Source organism: Lepidochelys olivacea (genome assembly GCF_965140295.1).
Source record: "Lepidochelys olivacea isolate rLepOli2 genome assembly, chromosome: 8".
In the NCBI taxonomy this organism is placed as follows: domain Eukaryota; kingdom Metazoa; phylum Chordata; order Testudines; family Cheloniidae; genus Lepidochelys; species Lepidochelys olivacea.
The window spans coordinates 49,839,765-49,865,281 of NC_140418.1; the positions used below are offsets into that span (position 1 = coordinate 49,839,765).

The 25,517-nt window shown below is 47.3% G+C and overlaps 1 protein-coding gene across 1 annotated transcript; it reads right to left on the reverse strand.

Annotated features, from left to right (window-relative positions):
* Window positions 1-24,010, reverse strand: KIAA0040. The gene is made up of 2 exons (XM_084638022.1): window positions 23,905-24,010; window positions 1-3,382 (listed from the first exon to the last, which is right to left on the reverse strand). Exon 2 carries the CDS (start codon window positions 3,265-3,267, stop codon window positions 2,950-2,952), a length of 318 nt encoding a protein of 105 aa, XP_084494148.1. The 5' UTR covers window positions 3,268-3,382; window positions 23,905-24,010; the 3' UTR covers window positions 1-2,949.
* Between the last annotated feature and the right edge of the window lie 1,507 nt (window positions 24,011-25,517).

The following is a 25,517-nucleotide window of genomic DNA, read 5'->3' on the forward strand; positions in this document are numbered from 1 at the left end:
GCATGAACTGTGCAGAAGAGGCCGATGCTGAAATCCAGATGCATGCACATGAAGAACTGTCTGCAAGGCAGAGGCTATTCTCCACAGTGGCAGAGCTAGCTGTAGGAACCTGAGCCCAGGTGGGCCTTATCAGGGTGTACTGAACGTGCATCAGACACTGCTTCGTTGTTGGCTGTGCAGATGGAACCTACTGGTTAGCATGTGTCACACAGACCCATAGAGGATGGGGTATTCAGCAGCTCAAGCTACAGACGCTCTCACTTTCAGTTCTGGAAGTGCTGGTTCGATCCCTGGTATTGGCCAAGAGGATGGCTCTCATACAAGGTAGCTTCCTGAGCTTTGCTCTCTTGACTGTATGTAGTGGATAGAGATGGGGCCAAGTCTTCAGGAGCTGGAGTTCTGGGCTGGTGGGTTCAGTCCATTAAAGAGATGGCTCAGGGCTATAAAGTTGAACTTCCCCAAAGTTTGGGCATGTTTGGATTTAATGGTTTGGGCCCGTGGTAGAGTTCCTATATGCAGACACGACCCTTTCTTTTGACTCTCTGGTCCTTACAGGGTTGAGGGCCCCCACAGGAAGCATTTTTCCGGGATGCCTTTCTGGGTCTTTTAACTATGGCAGAGCAAAACAGCTGTAGCCCAAAGGTAGCCATGTCACAACTAGCTATATTTTCCTCTCTGCCAGCCAGTAAGTGCTTGTACCCCCAGTTATGTTTTCCTCTAGCTCTAGTTTTGTGTGTGAGAGAGGGAGAGAGAGATTATTTCTCTCTCTGTTTCCAAAATGATGTAATTTTATAATCAAATATCCCAGAGCAGAAGCTGGGGCAGTGGGGGAGCCAGAGATGTTCAGGGAGAGTTGGTATCTAGGATCAGGCTTCCCTTAAGGCTGTTTAAGCTAAAATCTGACTCTTATTTGTTGCCTCTCAGCCTTGAAATTGGGGGGTCCCTGTTTTTTGGTTTTTTTTTTAATGGAGATGAAGTGAATGAAGGAGCTGAAAGGCATCTACTTAAAGGCATGGGTGAGGCTGGGGTTGAGGCTCCGAACAACACAGTTGGGTGAGGGCCAAACCCCATGAAGTGATGTCACAAAGTCGGACAAATTGGGCTGCACTTTGATGGCACAGCAGAAGTGGCTGATTCTGTAAGCCCCAGCCAGCTCGCCCTGCTGCCTGCTTACCCTAGCAGAAGGGTATCCTAGAGTCAGAGAGCTCTTCTAGTGGAGGGTTGGTGAGACACCCTGCTGCAGATGAGGTCACCACACAGGAGTCTGCCATGCTGGAGGCTGTACCATTTGGCATGCTCCACCAGGGCTGATCCGGATGGGTTTGTGTGCTTCCCTGAACTGTCTGGGTAGTCTGCTCTGGAGGCTAAAAATAAACTAAAGCAGAATGTTCCCAGCAGAGCCTTTAGAGCAAAAATATTTGTCTCTTGCACTGGCTTGTTGGAAAGATGATGGCATCCACCCACTCTGTTTATTTGCAAACCATGTAAATGTGACTTAAATAAACCTTGATGATAATCGTGCATGCACGGGGAGGAGTCAGGCAGGACCCCTGGGAAATAGACTGCAGTCAAAGAGGGCATGGTTGGGGTCAGAGGTGGAGCAGGAGGCACAGATGACTGTGGCCTGCTGACTGTGGGGGGTTCTGTCTGGGACAATGTCTCTTAGGGCAGGATGGGGCAGGAGGGAAGGTTTGGTGGGCAGGAGGTACGAAGTGTATCTGGATTTCAGGCTCCCTTCTACGTCTTCGTGCTGTAGTCCAGAGCCAGCTGCCCTTGCAGTGCTCCCTGGACCAGCGGCACAGCTGGATGGCAGGAGCTACTCCCTGTGTGTGCCCATTTGTGTGTACCACTGTCTGGGTGTGCTACATGGGCATGCCTGTGTGTCTGTGGGAGTGTGGCTCTGCCTGCGTGTGTGTCTAGCGTGCCGGGGGGGTGCATGGCCTAAGTTATTGCATGGAATCAATGTTCCGGGGCCCGACTAGTATACATGGGTTCCATGAATGAACCCTTTCTAGTAGTCATTAAATAAATAACTCTAATGCTGGAGCCAAGCTTCTGTGCAGAATTAGCTGGAGTCTTCTCTCTCGCTGCTGTATAGAAATGAAGCCACCTTCCCTGCAGCAGAACAAGCTGCCAAAGGACCAGTCTGTACCAAGGCCAGTCTTAGACAGGCTTTATAGTGCCAGTGCAAAGGTTTCAGTCTCTTACTGTGCCACTTTTGATCTGTTCTTGCCATCCTCTGTTATGGGGGTGGCTGCCAGCAGTAGGGGTGGCTGCTTTGCTGCCTTGGGGGAGCGTCTTTTGGCCTGTAAGGCAGGGCTGGGTTAGGAAGCCCCATGGGAAGCTCCAGCAGTGGGCTGGATACCTGTGTCTTCAGGAGTTGTGAAGCAATAGCTTGCCAGGGTGTGAAGGAAAACCCTTTTCATTGTGCTGTAACCATGTGTTCATATCTGTGCAGGAGCAAGAGCCCGTGCGTGTGCAGAGGAGTGCCAGGGTGGGTTAGTTTTCAAGTGCATGCGTGTATGTTCTTGTGTACATGTAAGTTCATGTGCCTGTCGGGGTGCACATCCCTGGGCACGCATGGCTTTGTGCACGTGACATTAGGTCCATTTGCATGGGAGTGCAGGTATGTTGTGCACATGAAGGTGAATATCCATGTGCTCATAGCTGCGTGAATGCTTGTACATGTGAGCGCATGCACGTCCTTGTGCACATGGATGTGTGTGTCCTGGAGCACGCCGCCTAGTCCAGCTCTGGGTGTGCATGTAAAGATATGCTGGACTGCGTGCCTTCTAGTGATGTCTCCGTGCTCTCACTAGTTTCTGGCTTGTCCTGAAAGTCCTGGTTTTAAAGTCATTATCAAAAGAGACGGAGCCATCACAACATCTCCTTGCAGCACGTGGCCAGAAGGGCTCCCTAGGGAGGAGGGTCTTGGCTCCGTCCCTCCGACTAGACAGGCAGCGATGGTGTCTTGTCCAGCAGGAGGAGCTTGGGCTGAGCCGAGATCCACAGGTCCTCTTCACCCTTCTTTTTCCTCTTTTTGTTCCTCTCTGCTGGGACCTGCCCATTGCTGCTGCTGCTGTTGATGCTGCCTTTGGTCTGCTGTCTACAGAAGCAGCAGTGACAGCAGATGACGAGGAGGACGAGGAGGACGAGGACGGGCAGCCCCAACAGCACTGCCAGGCAGACGGTGTTGAAGATGCCTTCCTGGTGCTTGGTGTGAATGAGATTCCAGAGTGAGTCAAAGAAGGAGCTGACCTGCTCCATTGCAGTTGGCTGGCTGGGCACCTGTTCTCCCCACCTGTGGCTGGTGTGGTCCCCTTGCTGGGCTTTCAGCCCTGAGGGAAGGCAAATGGAACCCAGCAGCAGCTCCGGACAGTGCCTGTGAAGACAGAGGAAACAACAGGAAATCAGGAGGCTGCCCTGAAATCCACGTTTGATCAACAAAGCTTGAACGCTGCCCATGGGGCCTGCCAGCCTGGTGAGCGCTCAGCCAGCTGCAGAGATGAGTCTGCAGCTCCCGAAAGGGCAATGGTTTGGGACGCTTGGTCTGTGGGCTGAATCATGCAGACCTTCTGCCCAGCAGTGCTGAAGAGCCTCCAGCAAACCTGCTGTGTCTAGGGTCCCAAAGGATTCCTCACTGGCTGCAGCAATGGTGTAAACCCAACACTAGCTGTCTTCCTAAAAGTACCGAGTTCCCCGAAGGGCTTGAGTTCTGAGGGGGCTGGCTTACACTGCCTAGGCCATTCTCACTCTTCTGCTGAATGACAGGACTTCTGCATAGTAATGCCCATGGATCCCCTCCTCCTCCTATGGACTGAAAGCACCATATTCCCAGACCCCTTCTGGGCCAGGGCAAATGGGACCAGAGTCCGGCATCAAACTCCCACCTCTGGCATGGGAGCATAGGATCCGAGCCGCACGTGGATGTACTGCTTTGAATACAATAAGCACTCGAGACACTACATTTGTACATGGGCATTTCCAGAGTTTGGGGAATGTTTGGGTCTGGGCTTTTGTTATGGGTTCAGCTCTAATAAGAATTAATTAGAACATCTAATAAGTTCAGAATAGTTCAAATAACATTTTTCACTCCAGTTTTCCTTGTCACACAGCTCTGTGCTTCTGGGTTCCCCTGGAGACCAGAAGCAGTGACATGTGAGAGGCTGGTCTCATGAGGTTTCCTTCTTGGAGAGGATTAAGATAGAATGTCATTTGGATAACTGACAGCAGGATTGTCTGGCTATGTAGAGTCCCTCCTCAGGCCCTACACCACCAGCACTCCCAGCTATCTTTGAGACACCACTGACTTCCTGAGGAAACTACAATCCATCGATAATCCTCCTGAAAACACCATCCTGGCCACTATGGATATAGAAGCCCTCTACACCAACATTCCACACAAAGATGGACTACAAGCCTTCAGGAACAGTACCCCCGATAATGTCACAGCAAACCTGGTGGCTGAACTTTGTGACTTTGTCCCCACCCATAACTTTCACATTTAGGGACAATGTATACCTTCAAATCAGTGGCACTGCTATGGGTACCTGCATGGCCCCACAGTATGCCAACATTTTTATGGCTGGCTAAGAACAACGCTTCCTCAGCTCTCGTCCCCTAATGCCCCTACTTTACTTGCGCTACATTGATGACATCTTCATCATCTGGACCCATGGAAAAGAAGCCCTTGAGGAATTCCACCATGATTTCAACAATTTCCATTCCACCTTCAGCTTGGACCAGTCCACACAAGAGATCCACTTCCTGGACACTATGGTGCTAATAAGGGATGGTCACATAAACACCACCCTATACTAGAAACCTACTGACCGCTATTCCTACCTACATGCCTCCAGCTTTCACCCTGACCACACCACACGATCCATCGTCTCCAGCCAAGCTCTGCGATACAACCGCATTTGCTCCAACCCCTCAGACAGAGACAAACACCTATAAGGTCTCTATCAAGCATTCTTACAACTACAATACCCACCTGCTGAAGTGAAGAAACAGATTGACAGAGCCAGAAGAGTACCCAGAAGTTACATACTACAGGACAGGCCCAACAAAGAAAATAACAGAACGCCACTAGCCATCACCTTCAGCCCCCAACTAAAACCTCTCCAACGCATCATCAAGGATCTACAACCTATTCTGAAGGACAACCCATCACTCTCACAGATCTTGGGAGACAGGCCAGTCTTTGCTTACAGACAGCCCCCCAACCTGAAGCAAATACTCACCAGCAACCACACACCACACAACAGAACCACTAACCCAGGAACCTATCCTTGCAACAAAGCCTGTTGCCAACTGTGCCCACATATCTATTCAGGGGACACCATCATAGGGCCTAATCACATCAGCCACACTATCAGAGGCTCGTTCACCTGCACATCTATCAATGTGATATATGCCATCATGTGCCAGCAACGCCCCTCTGCCATGTACATTGGCCAAACTGGACAGTCTCTACGTAAAAGAATAAATGGACACAAATCGGACGTCAAGAATTATAACATTCAAAAACCAGTCGGGGAACACTTCAATCTCTTTGGTCACTCGATTACAGATCTAAAAGTGGCAATTCTTCAACAAAAAAACTTCAAAACCAGATTCCAAGAAGAGACTGCTGAATTGGAATTAATTTGCAAACTGGATACAATTAACTTAGGCTTGAATAAAGACTGGGAGTGAATGGGTCATTACACAAAGTAAAACTATTTATTTCCCCATGTTTATTCCCCCCTCCCCCCGCCCACTGTTCCTTAGATGTTCTTGTCAACTGCTGGAAATGGCCCACCTTGATTATCACTACAAAAGGTCGTGTCCCCCCCCCCCGTCTCCTGCTGGTAATAGCTCACCTTACCTGATCACTCTTGTTACAGTGTGTATGGTAACACCCATTGTTTCATGTTCTCTGTGTATATAAATCTCCCCACTGTATTTTCCACTGAATGCAGCCGATGAAGTGAGCTGTAGCTCACGAAAGCTTATGCTCAAATAAATTTGTTAGTCTCTAAGGTGCCACAAGTCCTCCTTTTCTTTTTGCGGATACAGACTAACACGGCTGCTACTCTGTAACTTATCCAAATGTGTGAGTGCTTTATCTGGACTGACTCTTGAAACCTTTTGAGGCTTGTTCATTCCTACCTTGACTACTGGGTTGTACGTCTGTATGGGCCACTGCCCCTAAGAAAAGGGGTAGCATTTGTCCGTGGCTGGAAAAACAAACTGAAATGGTAGAGCGATGGCAAATAATGCAGATGTGGAGGGACACTTTCAAAAGGATTCTTCACTTGCTTTTACGATGATCTCTTGCAAAGGAAATTTAATGCAAGGTGCTAGTTCTATTCTGTTCAGGTTCCTATGCTGCCCTCAACACGGTAGTGTCTGAGCACCTTCCAGTCAGTCATTACATGACATGACATGACATGACATGACTCCTGTTTGTTGTGTGTGGGTCATTCTTTCTTTCTCCTCCTTTCCCCAGCAGAGAACTGTATGTTTGGTGCAGTGTTTGTTTTGGTAGGTGTGTTTGGTTTTTTGTTTTTTTTTTTTTTTTAAAAGTACATGCAGCTCTGTGTTTGAGGCTGGAGAAGGCAGGTCAAGGAAGTGTGCCTTGCACTTGGGGTAGAAGTTGGTGAGGCTTTAGCTGGGAGTCTCTAGTCTTCCCACAATGCCTCAACCCTGGTTAGCCATGACAGGTGCTTGTGGTGAGCTTTGAGTACTGCCTACAGAGTGCACTTGACAGTTCACCTCTGGGCTGAGACTGTGAGGGTGGCTTCCGTAATGAGGACCAGAAAGTGGGCTGCCCCCTCCAGCATACCAACTACCACACAGTACGTTTGTGCGGCAGTCCAAGGCGTGATTGCAGGATAGGTAGAAAGGCAGCTAAAAACAGCAGCATGGAAGTGGTAACACAGGCTAGCAATGTAAGTACGCCCCCCAGGGTTCCAGCGGGCTTGCACAGCATCCATACTGCTATTTTTTTAGCCATTCTTGTGTGGGTAAACCTAGCCCAGGTTTGCCTCCCTGAGTTGCAATCACCAATCAGATTGTAGTGTACACGCGCACACACCTACAGCATTTAGATAGCAACGTTGCTCAGACTATGCAGACCAGCGCTAGATTTCAACTTGTGACTCTGAAGTTAAAGGCTCTGTAGCCCCTTGCTTGTTCCCCGAGCCACCTGCAGCCCTCCATTTTGTTTTTTTTAACCAAGTGTTTCTCACAGTCGAGGTTTCTTGTGGGAGGTGAACCATTATCCACTATACAAGTTTCAACAGAGGCTGACGTAACAATGGCATTCCCCTAGCTGTGCACGTAACCAGCAAAGCACTGCATTCTTGGCAGCGGCCCAGACCACTTTCCCCCTTGTCAATGTGCTGCATTGCTCCTGCCTCTCCTGGTCCAACTCTTACCTCTTAGTCATTACCATCATGTTTTGTATGGGTGATGGCCAAGTTGTCAAGGAATCCACAAGGCCTGCTTTCAAGTGATTCCACAGAGATTGTGTCTTCACCCTGATTAGTTCCCGAGGTCCCAGCAGTTAAGCTGGACTTATTTTTTGGGGGTGAATTTACTATTCACTGAAAAATGCATTTTTCCAGGGAACGCTTAACAAATTTGAGTTGAATTAAGTGAATAGCTTTGGCTGAAAATACACCTGAAATTTTTTCTGCGGGAAATGTTAAAACATTTAGTTTCAACTTTTCATTTAAAAAAAAAAAGTGTTTCAACATTTTTGTTCCGAAAATGTCAATTCGAATAAACATTTTAATAGTTTCATTTGATCCGAACAAAATGTGTTTTTGTTTCAGTGAGAGAAACAAAAAAAAGTCAAGTTTGGTTCAAAACGAACTGAATTTTTGCGTGTGATTTTTGGTTTGGTGGCCAAACCAGAAAATCACCATCTATTTCAGTGTCTCTCAACCTTTCCAGACTACTGTATCCCTTCCTGGAGTCTGATTTGTCTTATGTACCCCCAAGTTACACCTCGTTTAAAAACTACTTGCTGACAAAATTAGACATAAAAATAGAAAAGTGTCACATAAGAATGGCCATACTGGGTCAGACCAATGGTCGATCCAGCCCAGTATCCTGTCTACTGACATTGGCCAATGCCAGGTGCCCCAGAGGGAGTGAACCTAACGGGTAATGATCAAGTGATCTCTCTCCTGCCATCCATCTTCACCCTCTGACAAACTGAGGCTAGGGACACCATTCCTCACCCATCTTGGCTAATAACCATTAATGGACTTAACCTCCATGAATTTATCCAGTTCTCTTTTAAACCCTGTTCTAGTCCTAGCCTTCACAACCTCCTCAGGCAAGGAGTTCCACAGGTTGACTGTGTGCTGAGTGAAGAAGAACTTCCTTTTAAACCTGCTACCCATTAATTTCACTGGGTGGCCCTTAGTTCTTATATTATGGGAACAAGTAAATAACTTTTTCTTATTCACTTTCTCCACACCACTCATGATTTTATATACCTCTATCATATCCCTCCTTAGTTTCCTCTTTTCCAAGCTGAAAAGTCCTAGCCTCTTTAATCTCTCCTCATATGGGACCCATTCCAAACCCCTAAACATTTTAGTTGCCCTTTTCTGAACCTTTTCTAATGCCAGCATATCTTTTTTGAGATGAGAGGACCACATCTGTACGCAGTATTCAAGATGTGGGCGTACCATGGATTTATATAAGGGCAATAAGATATTCTCTGTCTTATTCTCTATCCCTTTTTTAATGATTCCTCACATCCTGTTTGCTTTTTTGACTGCTGCTGCACACTGCATGGACGTCTTCAGAGAACTATCTATGATGACTCCAAGATCTTTCTCCTGATTAGTTGTAGCTAAATTAGCCCCCATCATATTGCATGTATAGTTGGGGTGGTTTTTTCCAACGTGCATTACTTTGCATTTATCCACATTAAATTTCATTTGCCATTTTGTTGCCCAATCACTTAGTTTTGTGAGATCTTTTTGAAGTTCTTCACAGTCTGCTTTGGTCTTAACAATCTTGAGCAGTTTAGTAGCATCTGCAAACTTTGCCACCTCACTGTTTACTCCTTTCTCCAGATCATTTATGAATAAGTTGAATAGGATTGGTCCTAGGACTGACCCTTGGGGAACACCACTAGTTATCCCTCTCCATTCTGAAAATTTACCATTTATTCCTACCCTTTGTTCCCTGTCTTTTAACCAGTTCTCAGTCCTTAATCAAGTCACAGCAAACTATTGCTGAAAAATTGCTTACTTTCTCATTTTTACCATATAATTATAAAATAAATCAAATGGAATAAAGTGTACTTACATTTCAGTGTATAGTATATAGAGCAGTATAAACAAGTCATTGTATGAAACTTTAGCTTGTACTGACTTCACTATGGCTTTTTATGTAGCTTGTTGTAAAACTAGGCAAATATCTAGATGAGTTGATGTATCCCCTGGAAGACCTCTGTGTACCCCCACGGGGACATAGACCAGTGGTTCTCAATCAGAGGTGCATTTGCTCAGAATGTGTGAATGCTTGTGTGTGTGGGGAGGGAGGGGTAAATATGGTCCCATCCCCCAATATGCCTAGGGAATTGTGGGGTTTATTTTATTTTTTATTACCCCCTTGTCCTGCTGCTAGTTTAGTGCTGTCCTACTTGGTCTAACTTGGCAGGTAGCCAGCTCTATGGAAGGCTGCTCAGATTAGAGCTGACAGACTCCTGGGCTCCTGGTGGGCTTGGATGGGGTACAAAGCCTTTAATCACCAGGTCACTGGTTCAGGTCTAGATTGGTGGTGACTGAACATTGATACTGACTGATGCCTGTTTGGCTGTCTGAGGGAGGGTAGTAACATCTACCTAGCCATGGTGGTTGAGTGTCTGGGTCACAGCCCCTATATGGTGGGCAGGCTCAGCAGAGAGGTCAGGAGATGAGCTGTAGACTCAATTCTCTTCCCAACTCAAGATGATCCCAGCAGGTCATGGCCTGAGGTGCACATGGCCTGATCTAATGCCCACTGAAATGAGTGGGAGTCTTTCTATGGACCTAAGTGGTGTTGGAGTATGCTTGGAGGTAGGTAGGTGGGAGAAGCACGCCCTTGTGGCTACATTAACAGAGGATCTCAGTCTCCAGGAGTATCAGAGAGGCACCTTTCACTCAGGCTCAAGTCACTTGAAGAAGAGTGTCAGAAAATGTGGTGGGGTGAGCACATCTCTTTGACCCAGTGCAGAGCCTGACAGATGATGCAGCTGCTGTGACTCACCTTGCAATTGTTGCAAGAAGTGGGTGGGGTTGTGGAGGGGAAGGAGCAGCATTTTTGTGGCCTCGTGTAAGGTTTCCTTCCCTGGGGGAGAGTGCGAGGTGCTGCTGACCTGCAGGTTCCCTCAAAAAAGCATACCTTTTCTAGGGGCAAGGTCAGAGGGCTGGCTCCGCCTCTTGGGTTCACACTCGGCCTCCCCAGAGACCTAACAAAGCCCTTTGAGGGGCTGCATGAGGTGGTGCCCTTATGGGAGTGTTTCTCAAATGTGGGGTCCTGACTCAAAAGGGGGTCATAAGACTATTGGGTGGGGGGGAGGCGAGGCACCCCGTTGCAGCAGCAGTGCAGAAGTAAGGGTAGCATGGGATGGGGGTGGGTTGTCACAGCTTTAAATATTTTTTTAAAGAGCGTCCCAGCAAAAAAAGTTTGAGAACCCCTGCCTTATGGGTTTGAGCTGTCTGAAAGGGCGGTACTTTGGGAGGCTCTGACTCCCCACAGACGTGACCAGGTTAAGGATGATGCTGAGATTGTGGTCAGATACCTGCTAGGAGAACTGGCAGATGACTTAGGGGCTAATAAATCGAAACTTGTGCTTACCTAGTGTTTTCCACTCAAGGGTTAGAAAGTGCTTTGAGAGCTTTGGCTGAAGAATCGCTATATGAAAGCTTAGTATTGTTATTTATTAAAGGTCTTGGCCTGCGTTAACAACTCAAGTCCCACAGCCTCTCTGGGAGGCAGGGTGAGTTATTGGAATACCTGTTTTATAGAGAGGGGAAACAGAGGCAGAGAGGAGCAGGTCCATATCTTTCAACCATGGATGCCTTAAACATACCCACACTTAACTTGGCAGGTTTCAGTGGAGGTTGTACTTGCAATCCTCCCCTGACAATCAGACCTTGCTCACACACTGTCTCTGGTAGAGACAGAACCTGGTTATCTCGACTCCACTTGTGTTCTACAACTATTAAATTATGGGAGATCTCTGCTGTGGTGTTTGTTTTGGGAATCACCAGGGACCCTAGTTTATTAAAGGACCCATGTTTGTATTGCTGTTTTCCTGTTGTGGGCGGCATTTATTGCTGTCTGACCCTTTCTGTATCTCTCACAAGCAACGATACCCAAGGTTTTACCCTCTCGCTCGTGTCTGTGGTGCTGGCTAGTACATCTGGCCAGTGGGCCAGTACATCTCATTAGTGGATGGATGCTGCTACTTGCCCAGGGCTCTGGATTTGCAGTCACATCCTCTGTTTTAATGAACAGCAAAGCCTGGACTCTGTTGTTTTTCTAAACAGTAACTCAACATGTATGGTCTCCCTTCTTGATGTATGATCCAGTCTTTCATTGACCTGTCTGGCCACAGGGAGGATGTGACACCCTTGCGGGAGGTGTTAATCTGTCACAGAGCATCTTTGTCAGCCTAAAATAGGGCTGTCCACTGCAGTTTGGGCCATGTGTGCACCCTGGTAAGTCCTTTACTACCCTCCGCCCGCAGTGACATCCTACTCTCCACCAAGTCAGACCTGCCATTTTGCACTACCGCAGCAGGCATGGTGCGTTACGTGGCCTGAAAGAGAATGAAGAAGTCTGCTATTAGAAATTCTGCCCCTGGGAAATTAAACACTGTCTGGAATCCAGATCCATGATGCATTCCTGGTCATGTCTCTTTGCTGAATCACAGAAAACCAAGAGACAAATTCTCAAGGGCTCAGCACCCACTGAGGAAGCTAGATTTTCAGGTCTTATTTAAACACCAAAACAAGGGACAGATTTTGCCAAAGTGCTCAGCACTTAGCTGTTAGTATCCCAGTGGGAGCAGCTGGATTTTCAGAACACTGCAGCATTACAGCTGCATAAGAAATGGTTTTGATTTTTTTAAACAATGAAAACAGATTATGATGAAACAAACTTTTTACCCTTTTCATCTAAATTTTCTACATATTTTTTTGTCTGGCATATTGTTGTGTTTTTAAATCCATTTTCAGCAGCCAAAACAGAAGCATTTCAAAAAGTTTTGGTTTTTGATGACTTGAAAGTGTGGAGCCATTTTTTTTTTTTTTAAATGTCAATTTTGGCTGAAATCTTCAGGTTCTGGTTGCTGAAAACAGAAAAAAAAACCCTGAAAACTGAAACAGTTTGAGTATTTCAACATCCCCCACCCCCATTTAATCAGAAATGGACAGTTCCAGCAAACATTTCTGCTTTGACAAAACACTATTTTTTTTTAATTAAAAATGATGTGTGTAAAATTCTGCATGGAAAAACTGCAGCCAGCTCTACTCAGCACCCAGTGGACAACCAGGCTGCTCTTTTGATGACCTATCCCCCTCAAACAGTGTAACTCTTAAGGCTCTAAAAAGGACAGGAAGCATTCACCTGGAGCAGTTGGTTATAATTTTATATCAGTATAAGGCTAGAGTCTGTGATGGGCATTAATTCTTCTGGGTAGTGTCCCTTGATTCTGGCCTTCTCATGACCCATGTCAACTTAGGCAAGCTACCCCCTTTAACTGCATACAAACCCAAATGCTCTGTGATGCTTTGGCCCTGGCTGAATATCATTGACACTGAATCCTGGCCCTAAGCCCCATGTCACTGTTCTGGTGCAGAGTTGGCTCTCTGAGGTGGTGCCCTCTGTCTGTGTATTTCACAGGCGGCAGCAGCAGGAGGAAAACCCATGCCGTGGCACAAGACAGCATGGGTGGAAGGGCGTTTGCACACTCCTGACCCTAATTGCTTGCATTTTGAGTGGTCCCTGAGAGCAGGTGTATTATGTGATGCCAACCCAAACCCGATCTGCATGTGGTGAAGGACGTCATAACTTTGCTAAGCACGTTCATGTTTGAACTACATATCTTTATTTGCACGTGACTCTGCAATGCCTGGATGTGGCTGGGGTCGCAAGCAGAAAGGCCAGAAAACTAGGGGGGAGAAGATTTTGGGGAGAATGATCTGGCAGCCATAAGATCTGGGTTCTGTCCCCACCTCTGCCACTGAGTGCTCTGTGACCTTAGACAAGTCACTTACTTGCTCTGTGCCTCAGTCCCCAACCTGTAACATGGGGATAGTGCTACTTCTTTACCCCACAAGGGGATCATGAGGCTTAATTCATTAATGTTTTAAGACAGGCTACACTGAAAACACTCTCTTTAGGCTCTGTAGAAGTATGAGGCCACCTGACCTGCTGCTACACCTTGGCACATAGAAAGCTATTATTGCCTCCAGGAGCAAGTGCATCACGGCCTTGCACAATGTGATTGGCTCACTTAGCAATGTCACTTCTGGAAGCTTTCAGGAGCAGCATTTCCCAAATCAACATGTCACCCCATGTACCCTAGCCAAGCAGACAGAGTGGCTGTGGGCACCTGTGGCTGGGTGGACTGACTAGCTGACAAATACACAAATAGCCTTCATTTGTCCACAGACAATGACCATAGCCCCTTGTCACAGTGGGGCTGGATCCTTTACGCTGCAGGAAGCGGTGTATAGCGTGTGGACAGCATCACAGCACATCAACTAGGGGTTAAACAGTATGCAATGGGTAGAGCAGGATTTGAAAAAAGAAGGCAAACCAGGCTGGTGTCCAACTACTCCCCCGGTTTCCAGCCTCGAGGGTTGCCAAGTGGAGTGACTGTTGCTAAGGAGGCTATAGTCAGACAGATTACACCATCCCAGCCACCACTCCTCCTCCTCCCTGAATTCCAGCCATGAGGAGCTTTTACTGTGACACGATCCGGCCGAGGGCAGCCTTTGGGACAAACTTTCATGCCTGATGTTTGCGTCTTACTGTGGGACCCTCCCATCGGGAGGGAAGTGTCACAGCCTGGCAATGCAGGGTGGTGGTAAAGTGGAGCTGCGTCAGCCCCAAAGAGCTTGGGGGAGGGTTTCCCTCTAGCACCAAGGCAGTGTGTCGCAACTGGAACGGCTGGCAAAGCTAACTGAGAGGAGCTAGACACCTGTATCTGTCCATGTGTCCCTGCAGGGCATGCACTGTCCCCACTTGCCTTCCAACGCCTATGGGTTACTGGCAAAAGCCAGATGGATCACACCAGGGCAACCCCAGTTACTAGGTTCTATAGAGGGGACTAAACTGGCCAAAACCTGCATACTGCATGCCTCCTCACACATGTGCACACTATGCCCCACATGTGCCATACATACTGGCACATGTGTGTACACAGCCCACTCCATCACAGCCCACACCTCGCCCAAGGTAAGAAGGAGACTATAGAGGAAAACTACCATATATGGGGTGTTGAGGAAGGGAGGGCAAAAATATCCAGCCTGGAATTTCCCTCTGGCGGTTGTAGACAAAACTTTCTTCTGTCTGTTTGCTCACTTGGAACTGGGCAAAGATCCCACCCTAGATTTCTGTGCTACTGGGGATGGATGGTGGGAGTAGCCCCTAGTGATGGAAAAACCAGATCTGGATTTACGTACCTGTCTGGCATAGACCCAAGGTACATCTGTGGATTCTGGTGCACCCTTTACAGGCCTAACTGTAGGTGTGCACCCGAGACCCATTGCTTCAGGGTGAAGGCCTAAATGGCTGGAGCTGGATTTAATTCAGTGGGCCAAAATCTAGAGGAAGAGACTCCCTCAGTACATTGTGATTGTACAGGGCTGAACACAATGGGGCTGTGATCTCAGTTGGGACCTCTAGGGCTACTGTAATGGAAACAATAAATAACATTAATAAGCTACAATAGGGAATGAACACTTGCAGCAAAATGTTGCTTCAGTCAATTTTGGTGCCTCTCTCCTTGATTATTGTTAAAGAGCCTTTTTTATTTAAATAGGAAAACAAATGAATGATGATACCTAGCTCGTATATAGCACTTTTTGTCCGTGGATCTCAAAGTGCTTCACAAAGGAGTCGTCTCAACATCCCCATTTTACAGATAGGCAAACTGAGGCACGGAAAAGTGACATGACTTGTCCAAGGTCATCCAGCACACCAGTGGGTGAGATGGGAATAGAACCCATGTCTCCTTAGTCTTAGACCAGTGCCCTATCTATTAGACAACACTGTCTCCTTGGAGTGCCTAGATTCCCACCCTCCTGCACAGGGGCATCACGGGGGAAAATGTGAGAGCCTCTTGTTTAAAATATTAAAATCCCAACACTCATCCCCTTCTCCCACCCCCCAGAGGCTCCTGTAAATAATTTTTAGAACTGATTGTATTTCCCTATTGACTTTATCCTTGTGGAACTGAAAAAAAAATAGTAATCAAACAAACAGAATATCTTGTTTTTGTCTGGATATTCTGTGTGTGTGTGAAGCTATAGTGCCATTTATCCATAAACGGGAAGTCAGACTCCCATAATACTCTACTCCACAAGAAAAGTAATTTTAGACAAAACAGGATGTATATTTTAATTCCTGCAGCAAGATGCTTTATATTTACTGTCTTGAAAGTTTTAAGGGGGTGTGACAGGGTCAGGCCAGATGGTGGAAGGTCCGGCGGTGAGGACAAAGAAGGTGTTGGGAGGAGGCCACATGGAAGTAGCCCAGGGCGTTGTAGCTGTCACAGGAGACACTATAGACAGCAGCAATCCATAGGGCCCTGGGCTGGAACCCAGAGTAGATGGCAGGCCTGGGTTCTCCGCCATCCCTAAGAGGACCTTCATCCTGATGTCTGATAACGCTTGTACTTCACAGTCCTCCAGCAGCACACCTACTCACTCTCAGCTTCTTGTGCACCTCTAGCTCCTAGCTCCTCGCATACACCTCACTAACTGAAGTGAGGTCCTTTTTAAAACCAGATGCCCTGATTAGCCTGCCTGTCCTAATTGATTCTGGTAGCTTCTTAATTGGCTCCAGATGTCCTAATTAGCTTGCCTTAATTGGTTCCAGCAACTTCCGGATTGTTCTGGAACCGCCCATTATCTTACTCAGGGAAAAGGGATCTGCTTAATCTGGGGCTAATATCTACCTTCTATCACTCTCCTGTAGCTATCTGGCCTGACCCTGTCACAGAGGTTGCAATTTTCTTTTTTAAATTGTAATTACTTGGTTACAGAAAAGCAGAGCTGTTTATAATGTTGCCATGGCTGTCTTTCCCCTTTAAAACATAGCTGAATAAATTGAACGTGACTCTTAACGTATGTGTAAAATGTCTAGCCCAAATGGACCCTAATTTCTTGCCTTAAGCCCTGAGTAAGGGGCAGTGTACAGCTGTGCAGCCCGAGGAGCAGACCACAAGCCACATTGTGGTTCTCACTCTTACTCGAAGGGGAAGTAACATGCATCAGACCTGGATCTGGTGAGGTGTAAATAAATTCCACCCTCTGTGCCTGCTCAGTTGTGCTAGTGATGCATTGTGGGAGGTGGAGGCGGAAGTTCTGTCCTCACACAGCTATTAGGAACACAGGTAGTTGGTCCAGGGCAGTAGGGGGGCTTTCCACACCTGTAAGGCCTTGTTGCCAGGGTCCCAATCTGACCCTCAGTTAAATCTGATACACAACTAACTTTAAATGATTATTTAGGGCCTCTGTTGCCTTTTGCTCTGTAGATGAAGATTGTTAGTGCAATAATGGGGGGGGGTGCTCACTGAAAATTTTTTGGCATCCCTAGCTATGAAATTTCAGTTTAGAGCTGGCAACGCTCAGATCACAAACAGCCTTGTCAGTAAGGCTGCTGAAGGGTGTGCCTCACTAGTCTACACCCCCATTCAGCCAGAAGGGGTTTGTTGCACAGATCCCAGCGTATGCACCTTTCAAACTAGCAGGGAAGTTTGATGTGACTGACTTTCTTCTGGTGCTCCAGGCCCACGTCTGGAGGAGCAGAAGGTGCTGCAAGTTGGGACTGAGGAGCTGTCTCTTGAGTGCTCAGGGCTGGACTAGGAGGAGGCACTACGGACTGATTCATTTGGATAGTCAGAGTTTTTTTGGGAGGGTGTCAGAACTGATTAGAGCTGAGGATGGTACAAGCAGGTACTGTGCAAATGCAATCAGAGTCCTGATTTTAGGAGAGCCACTTAGTTCACTTGTAAAGCAGTTATGGAAGAGAGAAATGAGTACATTATAATGACCCTTTCCCGGCACTAAGCATGTAATAGGAATGAGTCAGAGAAAAGTTTGTTGTAACTTGAAGAATTTGCTGCAACCAGAGCTTTAGGCATCTACTTGATGTATCAATAGGACATGTTTGTGTTTTTGTCTCTTGTATATAAATTGTCAAACTTAGTTGTCTAAAGTTATGCTCCTAAATAAAGGATGTGACACTCTTTCCTCCCCCCCCCCCCCAGGTGCTGAGCACTTGCAGCTCCTATTAAAGTTAATGTTAGCGACAGGTGCCCAGAACCTCAAGTCACTTATTTAGGTACTTCAATGTGGATTTAGGCATCTAATTTTAGAGATCTTCATTTGACAACTTGGACAAATTACAAAACCCAAATAATTAGCATTGATACTATGCAAAGGTTGCAAGGTCAAGCACTAAAAGTGTCAGGAAATTTAAAATTATAAGAGTTGTTCCGGCAACATGAGTTGGTCACATCCTGTGTATTTTGTAGTAACCAAATATTTTAAAAAAGAAGTTTAAGATTTACACTGAACAATGGGAAAAGGACTGGAAAGCACTACATCTGTGTAATGTGGCCAAGTTCATAGGACTGCAGCAACCTCAAGCTCTGATCCTACAAATCGATCCATTCAGACATGCTCTTATGTCTCATTTCACCAGGACTCTTCGCAGACTTGTCTGGATTCCTTTGCAGAACTGAGGCTTTAACTTGTGGAATATGGTGACTTTTGAGTGCTTGTTCTCACAATGCTGACACTTTGTATATTTAATGCCCTAGAGGTGGGTAGCTGTTTTTAAGGGAGGGGAATTGGAAGAAAATAGAAAACTTAAAATCTGGAGGGTAATAGCTTGAGCAATTCCATGCCCTGCACTGGAACAATTCACCAAGGGTCATCATGAATTCTTCTCCATCACTGACCATTTTTAGATCAAGATGGGCTGTTTTTCTAAAACCTCTGCTCTAGAAATAATTGTGGGGGGGAGGGAGCAGGAGAAGTTCTCTGGCCTGTGGTATACAGGAGGCCAGTCTAGATATTCACAATGGTCTCTTCTGGCCTTGGAATCTGTGACTCTCTGAAATATATACATATAAGAGCCTGCCTACATTTAAGAAAAATTTTGCCCTGGTGTAACTGCATGGATGTAGTTAACACCACTGCAAACCCACGATGGAGATGTGGGGGGCTGTACTGCCCCAAAGTGGGACTTACATACTCTAATTGGGTAATTTATCAAAAAGCTACACTATGTGTCCCACTTTGTGCTAGAACAACCTGCCTGCATTTGGAATTTGCACCAGTGTAAGGGCTTGTTTACACAGAGACTTAGTCCATGGCAAGCCAGGGTGTAAATCTACATAAACTAGCTTGTTGTGCATTGACCATGTGGGCCCTATTACTGTGTACTAAAAGGTCAAAGCGCACTACAGAACATTTGGGGCATGGTAGCAGATTTCATGTGGTCAGTTAGTATGTAGTGGGCTAGAGCACTGTAGATTTACACCCTGGCTTGCCACCTACTAAGTTTCTATATAGACCAGGCCAGATCAGTGCACTTGCACTGACGCACGTTTTCTTAACGTAGACAAGGCCTAACCTCTATTGCCCTGCAATGCACCGTTACACTGGTGCAAAGTGCTAGCATTCTGAGCTGGTGGCATTCCCTTCCTTCCCCTCTGCAGGGGTCTAAATAACTAAACATGGTACATGGCTCTGCTGACTTCACCAGAAGAGCTTGGATAACACCCACATCTTCTGGGTGTGGTGTTCTGTCCCATCTAGTGGCACCAAGACCACTTAAGAGAGAGGGGGAAAATGAGTCTGCTCTACAGCCTTAAGTAATAGCCAGTTGGCTTTTAGTTTATGCTGTAGAGGCTCATGCACTAAGCTCCAGACGTCCCTGGTTCGATCCTGCCCGACAACAACCAGGGTCTGTCGATGTTACACTTGCAAGTTCTTTGATTGGACCAACATGGACTTAACTTGCCACACCTATGTACTGGGGCTATTTTTCAGTGCATACCTGCAGACTTAAGGAAATGTTTCATTACTCATGGTCAGTGCAAGTTTCACATTCAGCTGGTTTCCTTGTAACATTACCTAAGAAAGCCTGGTTAGGATGTTTTTGAAATGGTGAATAGTATATTCCCTTCACTCTTCCAGAGCTCACAAACGGCTCAAGGGATTTTGATCAAATTTCACTTCCCTGCCCCTCTGAAAATATCAGACAGAAGCCAAGCGTAGATAATTTTCTCCCCAAAGGTGAATGATTTGGCAAGTTATGAATATTTAAAAACATGAGATTAAAAGTGAAACTATTTTGAAAATTTAACCATAGAAGCATGCACAGGCCCAGACACCATCTATGTATGCAGATACTGATAGTGCAATAAAATTAAAGAACACTGATCAATTTGACCCTTTTTATAATCATTCAAACAACAATAGAATGATACTGTTCCCATCTGACTTTGTATGCTCATAATGTTATTAATGAACTTTGTCCAAAACTACTTCTAAAATGAGATTTAGTAAATGGTCTATCCTTCACAATATGCTATAAAATACCATCCCCATGTGTATCTAGTATCTACTGTTCGTAGCCTGGAGGCTCCAATCCAGCAGAGATTCACCTGCATGGAGCTTATTGAAGGAGCGGGGTCCTAATAAGCATTGATGATCCTATTTGATACCAGCTGATCTCTGTACAGGGATGATTCCTTCCTATAGTCTGAGAGCTTTTCTGGTGATTTGAATAGGTTCCATGTTTCTACACAGGCTATATTTAATTGATGGCTCTCGTGAGCTCTGGCTAGATCTCTGTAAAAGCTGTATAATCAACCTGGCACAACTCCTCTGCTTACATTTTTCTTTTTGACTGATCTGAAACTCAGACTGGGCTTGCTGTATTCTTTACCAAAGCTTGCAAGCCCTTTAGGAAGATTCTCCAGGCAGCCTGGGCTGCTTGAAGATTTGAGGTGGCAGCCCTGTGAATCTTGGAGGCTTTGGCTGAATATTGCTTGGAGCTGTGGGGCATCACTCCTTACTGAGAATTGTCTGTGTGAAACTGATAATAAAAGTTCTAACTAGAGACTGGCTGGAACCAGCAGCCTTGGGATTTGCACCCACCCCCAACATTGGAGCTAAAATGTATGGCTCAACCCCATCTCTAGATCTTGTGACTCCCTGTGAACTGAAATCCTCATGCTCAGCAAAGCTCTTGTTCTGACCCATGTTCCAGTACCCTGGGGGAAAAGGCAGATTTTCATCAACAAAACCCTAAAGCACTGAAGAGTGTTTAGCCACTCAGATTGGCTGAAGGCTCGGCAGCCCTGCTCCTGCTATTCCCAACTCTCGAGTCTCTCTCCAGCCTCCTTTTGGGAGCCTGAGGTGCCCTGCCTCTGCTTGATGAATGACCTGGCTTAGAGATGGCTGTACCTCTCCAGTGCACCAAGCTACTCCCGGATCAGCCCCAGAGGCCTGGTCAACACAATGTTTTGTATCTGTTCTGCAGCACTGCTGCTAGCCATAAATGCAAGCACCAGTGCAGCCTGGGCTCTGGCACGTCCAGCACTATGTCACAAAACTCTGCCCTGAACACCAGTGCTGCAAACTGGGAATGAAATTTTGTAGTGCGGGGGGACTCAGAAATGGAAGCCAGACATCCCCATCCCCATCCTCTTCCCCCTTGGGCAGGGCCTACACACGTTGCCTTCACAGTGTGACCAGCCCCTATCATTCCAGGAAGCATAGAATCATAGGACTGGGAGGGACCTTGAGAGGTCATCTAGTCCAGTCCCCGGCACTCATGGCAGGACTAAGTATTTTTTAGAGCATCCTTGACAGGTGTTTGTCTAACCTGCTCTTAAAAATCTCCAATGACGGAGATTCCACAACGTCCCTTGGCAATTTATTCCAGTTCTTAACCATCCTGACAGGAAGTTTTTCCTAATGTCCAACCTAAACCTCCCTTGCTGCAATTTAAGCCCATTGCTTCTTGTCCTATCCTCAGAGGTTAAGGACAACAATTTACCTCCCACCTCCTTGTAAACAACCTTTTATGTACTTGAAAAGTGTTATCATGTCTTCTCCCCCCCACAACCCCCATCCCCGCAGTCTTCTCTTCTCCAGACTAAACAAATCCAATTTTTTCAGTCGTCCTTCACAGGTCATGTTTTCTAAACCTTTAAATCACTTTTGTTACCCCTTCTCTGGACTTTCTTCAATTTGTCCACATTTTTCCTGAAATGTGGTGCCCAGAACTGGACACAATACTCCAGTTGAGGCCTAACCAGCACAGAGTAAAGCAGAAGAATTACTGCTTGTGTCTTGCTTACAAAAGTGGCTCTCAACCTTTCCAGACTACTGTACCCCTTTCAGGAGTCTGACTTGTCTTGCCTACCCAAGTTTCACCTCACTTAAACTACTTGCTTACAAAATCAGACATAAAAATACAAAAGTGTCACAGCACACTATTAGTGAAAAATTGCTTACTTTCTCCTTTTTACAATATAATTATAAAATAAATCAGTTGGAATATAAATATTGTATTTATATTTCAGTGTATAGTATATAGAGCAAACAAGTCGTATGAAATTTTAGTTTGTACTGACTTTGGTAGTGCTTTTTATATAGCCTACTGTAAAAGTAGGCAAATATCTAGGAGTTATTGTACCTTCTGGAAGACCTCTGTGTACCCCCCCAGGGGTACATATGCCCTGGTTGAGAACCCCTGGCTTACAATATTCATGCTAATACATCCCAGAATGTGTTTTTTTTTTTTTTTTTTTTGCAACAGTGTTACACTGTTGACTCATATTTCTCTTGTGATCCACTATAACCCCCCCCCATCCCTTTCCACAGTTCTCCTTCCCAGGCAGTCATTTCCCATTTTGGATGTGTGCAACAGATTGTTCCTTCCTAGGTGGAGTACTTTGCATTTGTCCTTATTGAAGTTCATCCTATTTACTTCAGACCATTTCTCCAGTTTGTCCAGATCATTTTTGAATTTTAATCCTATCCTCCAATGCACTTGCAACCCCTCCCAGCTTGGTGTCGTCCATAAACTTTATAAGTGTACTCTCTATGCCACTATCTACATGACTGATGAAGATATTGAACAAAACCGGACTCAGAACTGATCCCTGTGAGACGCCTTGCAATATGCCCTTCCAGCTTGAGTGTGAACCACTGAAAGCTACTCTCTGTTTTCCAACCAATTACGCACCCAGCTTATAGTAGCTCCATCTAGGTTGCATTTCCCCTAGTTTGTTTTATGAGAAGGTCATGCAAGATAGTATCAAAAGCCTTACTCAAAGTCAAGATATAAGATCAAAGAACCTGAGTATGAGTTGAGTGTTGAACTAGGATCCCTGAAGGACAGCATGCTGGTATCCTTTATATAGGTTAGGCCAGATAGGTCCTCTGACTGGCACAGCCAATGCAGAAGAACGTTTGTAACAACTGTGGGTCAAAGATTCCTGTTACACCAGGCTCAGGTCCCAGCAAAGGCATCTGAGGTCTGGGAGAGATCTCCCTTGCCTTTTAAAACTCAAGAAATTTTATTTAGAAAGAAACTCTACTTCACAGCTCATGTCAGTTTCCATACCTCTCTCAGCTCCAGCTACTGGAATGGGAGAAGGGCCCAGGCGGATATGGGGGATACTGTGTCACTCCTGCTGGAATTAGGAGGAGACCCTTTGGCCAGCTCACAGAGGGGAGAGGGTGCGTCCCCTGCTGTCTGAACTGCTCATAGTGGAGACAGCCCCAGAGCAATACCAAGTCAGGAACCCCGGAGCTGTTCATTATACACGAGGGCAATTGTGCTGAGAGGTTCAGCATGTGCCACTTTAACAGTGAAGCTAACCTACCCCCCACCCTCCCAGTACCGTGCTCAGGAAAGGCAGCTCTCACTTTCTGACTCTCCTGTGCATGGCTCTCTCCAAACTCACAGCTAAATAACAGCGCAGAATCCACAGCACCAGCAGCAGCTTATTATTTACTTGGATTCCAGTAGCAGCCAGAGGCTCTAATGAAGCTCCAGGCCCCATCATGCTGGGCACCCTACACAATCCCTGGCCCAAAGATTTTATAGTGGAATAGAGCGGACCAGCAAATGGAGTGGGGAAACTGAGGCACAGAGCGGGGAAGTAATGTGCCTAAGGTCACTCGCCAAGGCTAATGGCAGATCCAGCTCTCCTGCCTCCCAATCGAGTGGCCTGTGGGCTGGACCACAGTGCTGGCGCCCGCGGCATAAGTTCAGTGTTGTTTACAGATCCGAGACAGGGCGCTCAGGCTACATGCTGGGTTCCGGCGCTGGGGACCTCAGGGAAACCCCTGAGCGCCGCTGCCGTGCCTCAGTTTCCCTTTAGCCAACGGAGGACAGTACTTTAGCTAGCTCCCGGTGATGTCCGCCCGGCCCCGGGAGCGCGCCTTGGATAATAGGGGTCCCAGAGCAACAGGGTAAGCAGGCTGCTCGCTCCGCCAGCCCGCCGTCTGTGTGCACAGGGCGCGGTGACCCAGCGCTCCGACGGGGAGTCGCTTCCCGGGAGCACCCCGCGCTGGGACCGGGGAGGGCGCCCCGCGGCTACGTCCACGCGCCCTGGCACGGCCGCCAGCAATTTACCTGCCGCTCCCCGGGGCGCTGCCCCGGCCACGGTCCCGCGCCGCCGCCGCCGCCTGAGAAGTTTCGCAGCAGCCAGAGGAAGTGGTGAGCTGACGGCTCGGGATGTTTGCTGCCAGCGGCCTCCCAGCGCTCCGCCCCTCGCCCTGCCCGCTCTCCCCGCCGTACTTGGGGCGACTGCCGGCTCAGGCCGGCCCCGGGGCTCACGCCCTGGCCTGTTTGAGCTTTCCCGCTCAGCTCTGCTCGCGCTGGCTCCCTCTCCGCGGCACGGCGGCTTTCCACGCGTGACCCGCCCCCGGCCCTTCTGACCCACGCAGGGCCCAGGCCACTGGGGGGACACCTCGCCCTCCGGCCACGTTCGCCGCCCTCGCACCCACGCCACGGGACACGCTGTGCAGGCGCTGGCCCGTGGGCGACCTGTCTGCACATGCTGCGGGAAGAGAGACCTGAGGCCAGCTGCACAGAGGCACATAAAAAAACCCACCGCCTCACACAGACGCACCCCACAACACACAGGCACATGCTATCTCGCAAGGCAACAGGCAGGTCCTAGCCACAGGTGCACATGCAACCGGGAAGACAGAAACCCACACTCGCAGGTATGCAGAGTCACACACACAAATACACAGCCCTACACACAGAGCCATGCGCTGTACACACAGGTATACACAACACACACATGCTGCAGGCAGAGAGACACACGACCATGCACAGAGCTACATGCTATACACACAGGCATACACAATACACAGACATACTAGCCACAGACACACGTGCTTCAAGCAGAGACACGCACCGCACACCGATCCATGCACTGTACACACAGCATACACAACACGCATACACAGATACATGCTACAGGCAGAGAGACACACCATCACACGCAGAGCCATGCGCTATACACACAGCATACACAGCACACATACACAAATGTGCTATCCATAGACACATGCTACAGGAAGAGAGACACACCAGCGCGCACACATACAGATCCCTCCTCACAAAGATACACACACCCTAACGTGGAGAGAGATCTGGTAGCTGCTTCCCTGACTAAGGTACTGTATTATTAACAGAACAAGCCGGGTAACAAAACACCGTAGGGGCGAAGGAATCAGATCGCTGATAGGGAAGAATGGGACTGACCTGTGTGTGGCCAGCCTTATCAGCTGGCTCAGGGATATTATGCAAGCATTTCAAACCACATGGCAGAGAGACCTGTGTGGTTCAGGCCTCCTTTGCCTACTCTCAGAGCATTTGAGCTCAAACTGTCCAGCAATGAGAGTGGCTGTGTGTTAGGAAATTTGGCAGCAGGTACAAATAGCCCCCGCCTGTCGCTGGCTCTTGAGAGTGGTGCTAGTTTGAGAGAGAGGAGAAACGCTGGTCAGAAGATCAGTGTGGCTGGAAAGTACCCCGGGGGTTGTATTTTTCAGTCTGGCCTTTATCAAGACTTTGTTTTTGCACCTGCAATATTGTGGGTACTAATAAACACAGGTGGAATTTTGTCCCACAGTTTAAGAGCTTTAGGTCCACCACTGGTTTGTGGGTGCAGTCGGGGCTGAAGTGTCTGAATGACATGAACTGTGGCTGCAAGTCATTGCTGGTGCAAAATTGCA

Coding starts and splice junctions, on each gene's coding strand:
- KIAA0040 (XM_084638022.1), bottom strand. CDS start 3,267: ATGGAGCAGGTCAGCTCCTTCTTTGACTCACTCTGGAATCTCATTCAC.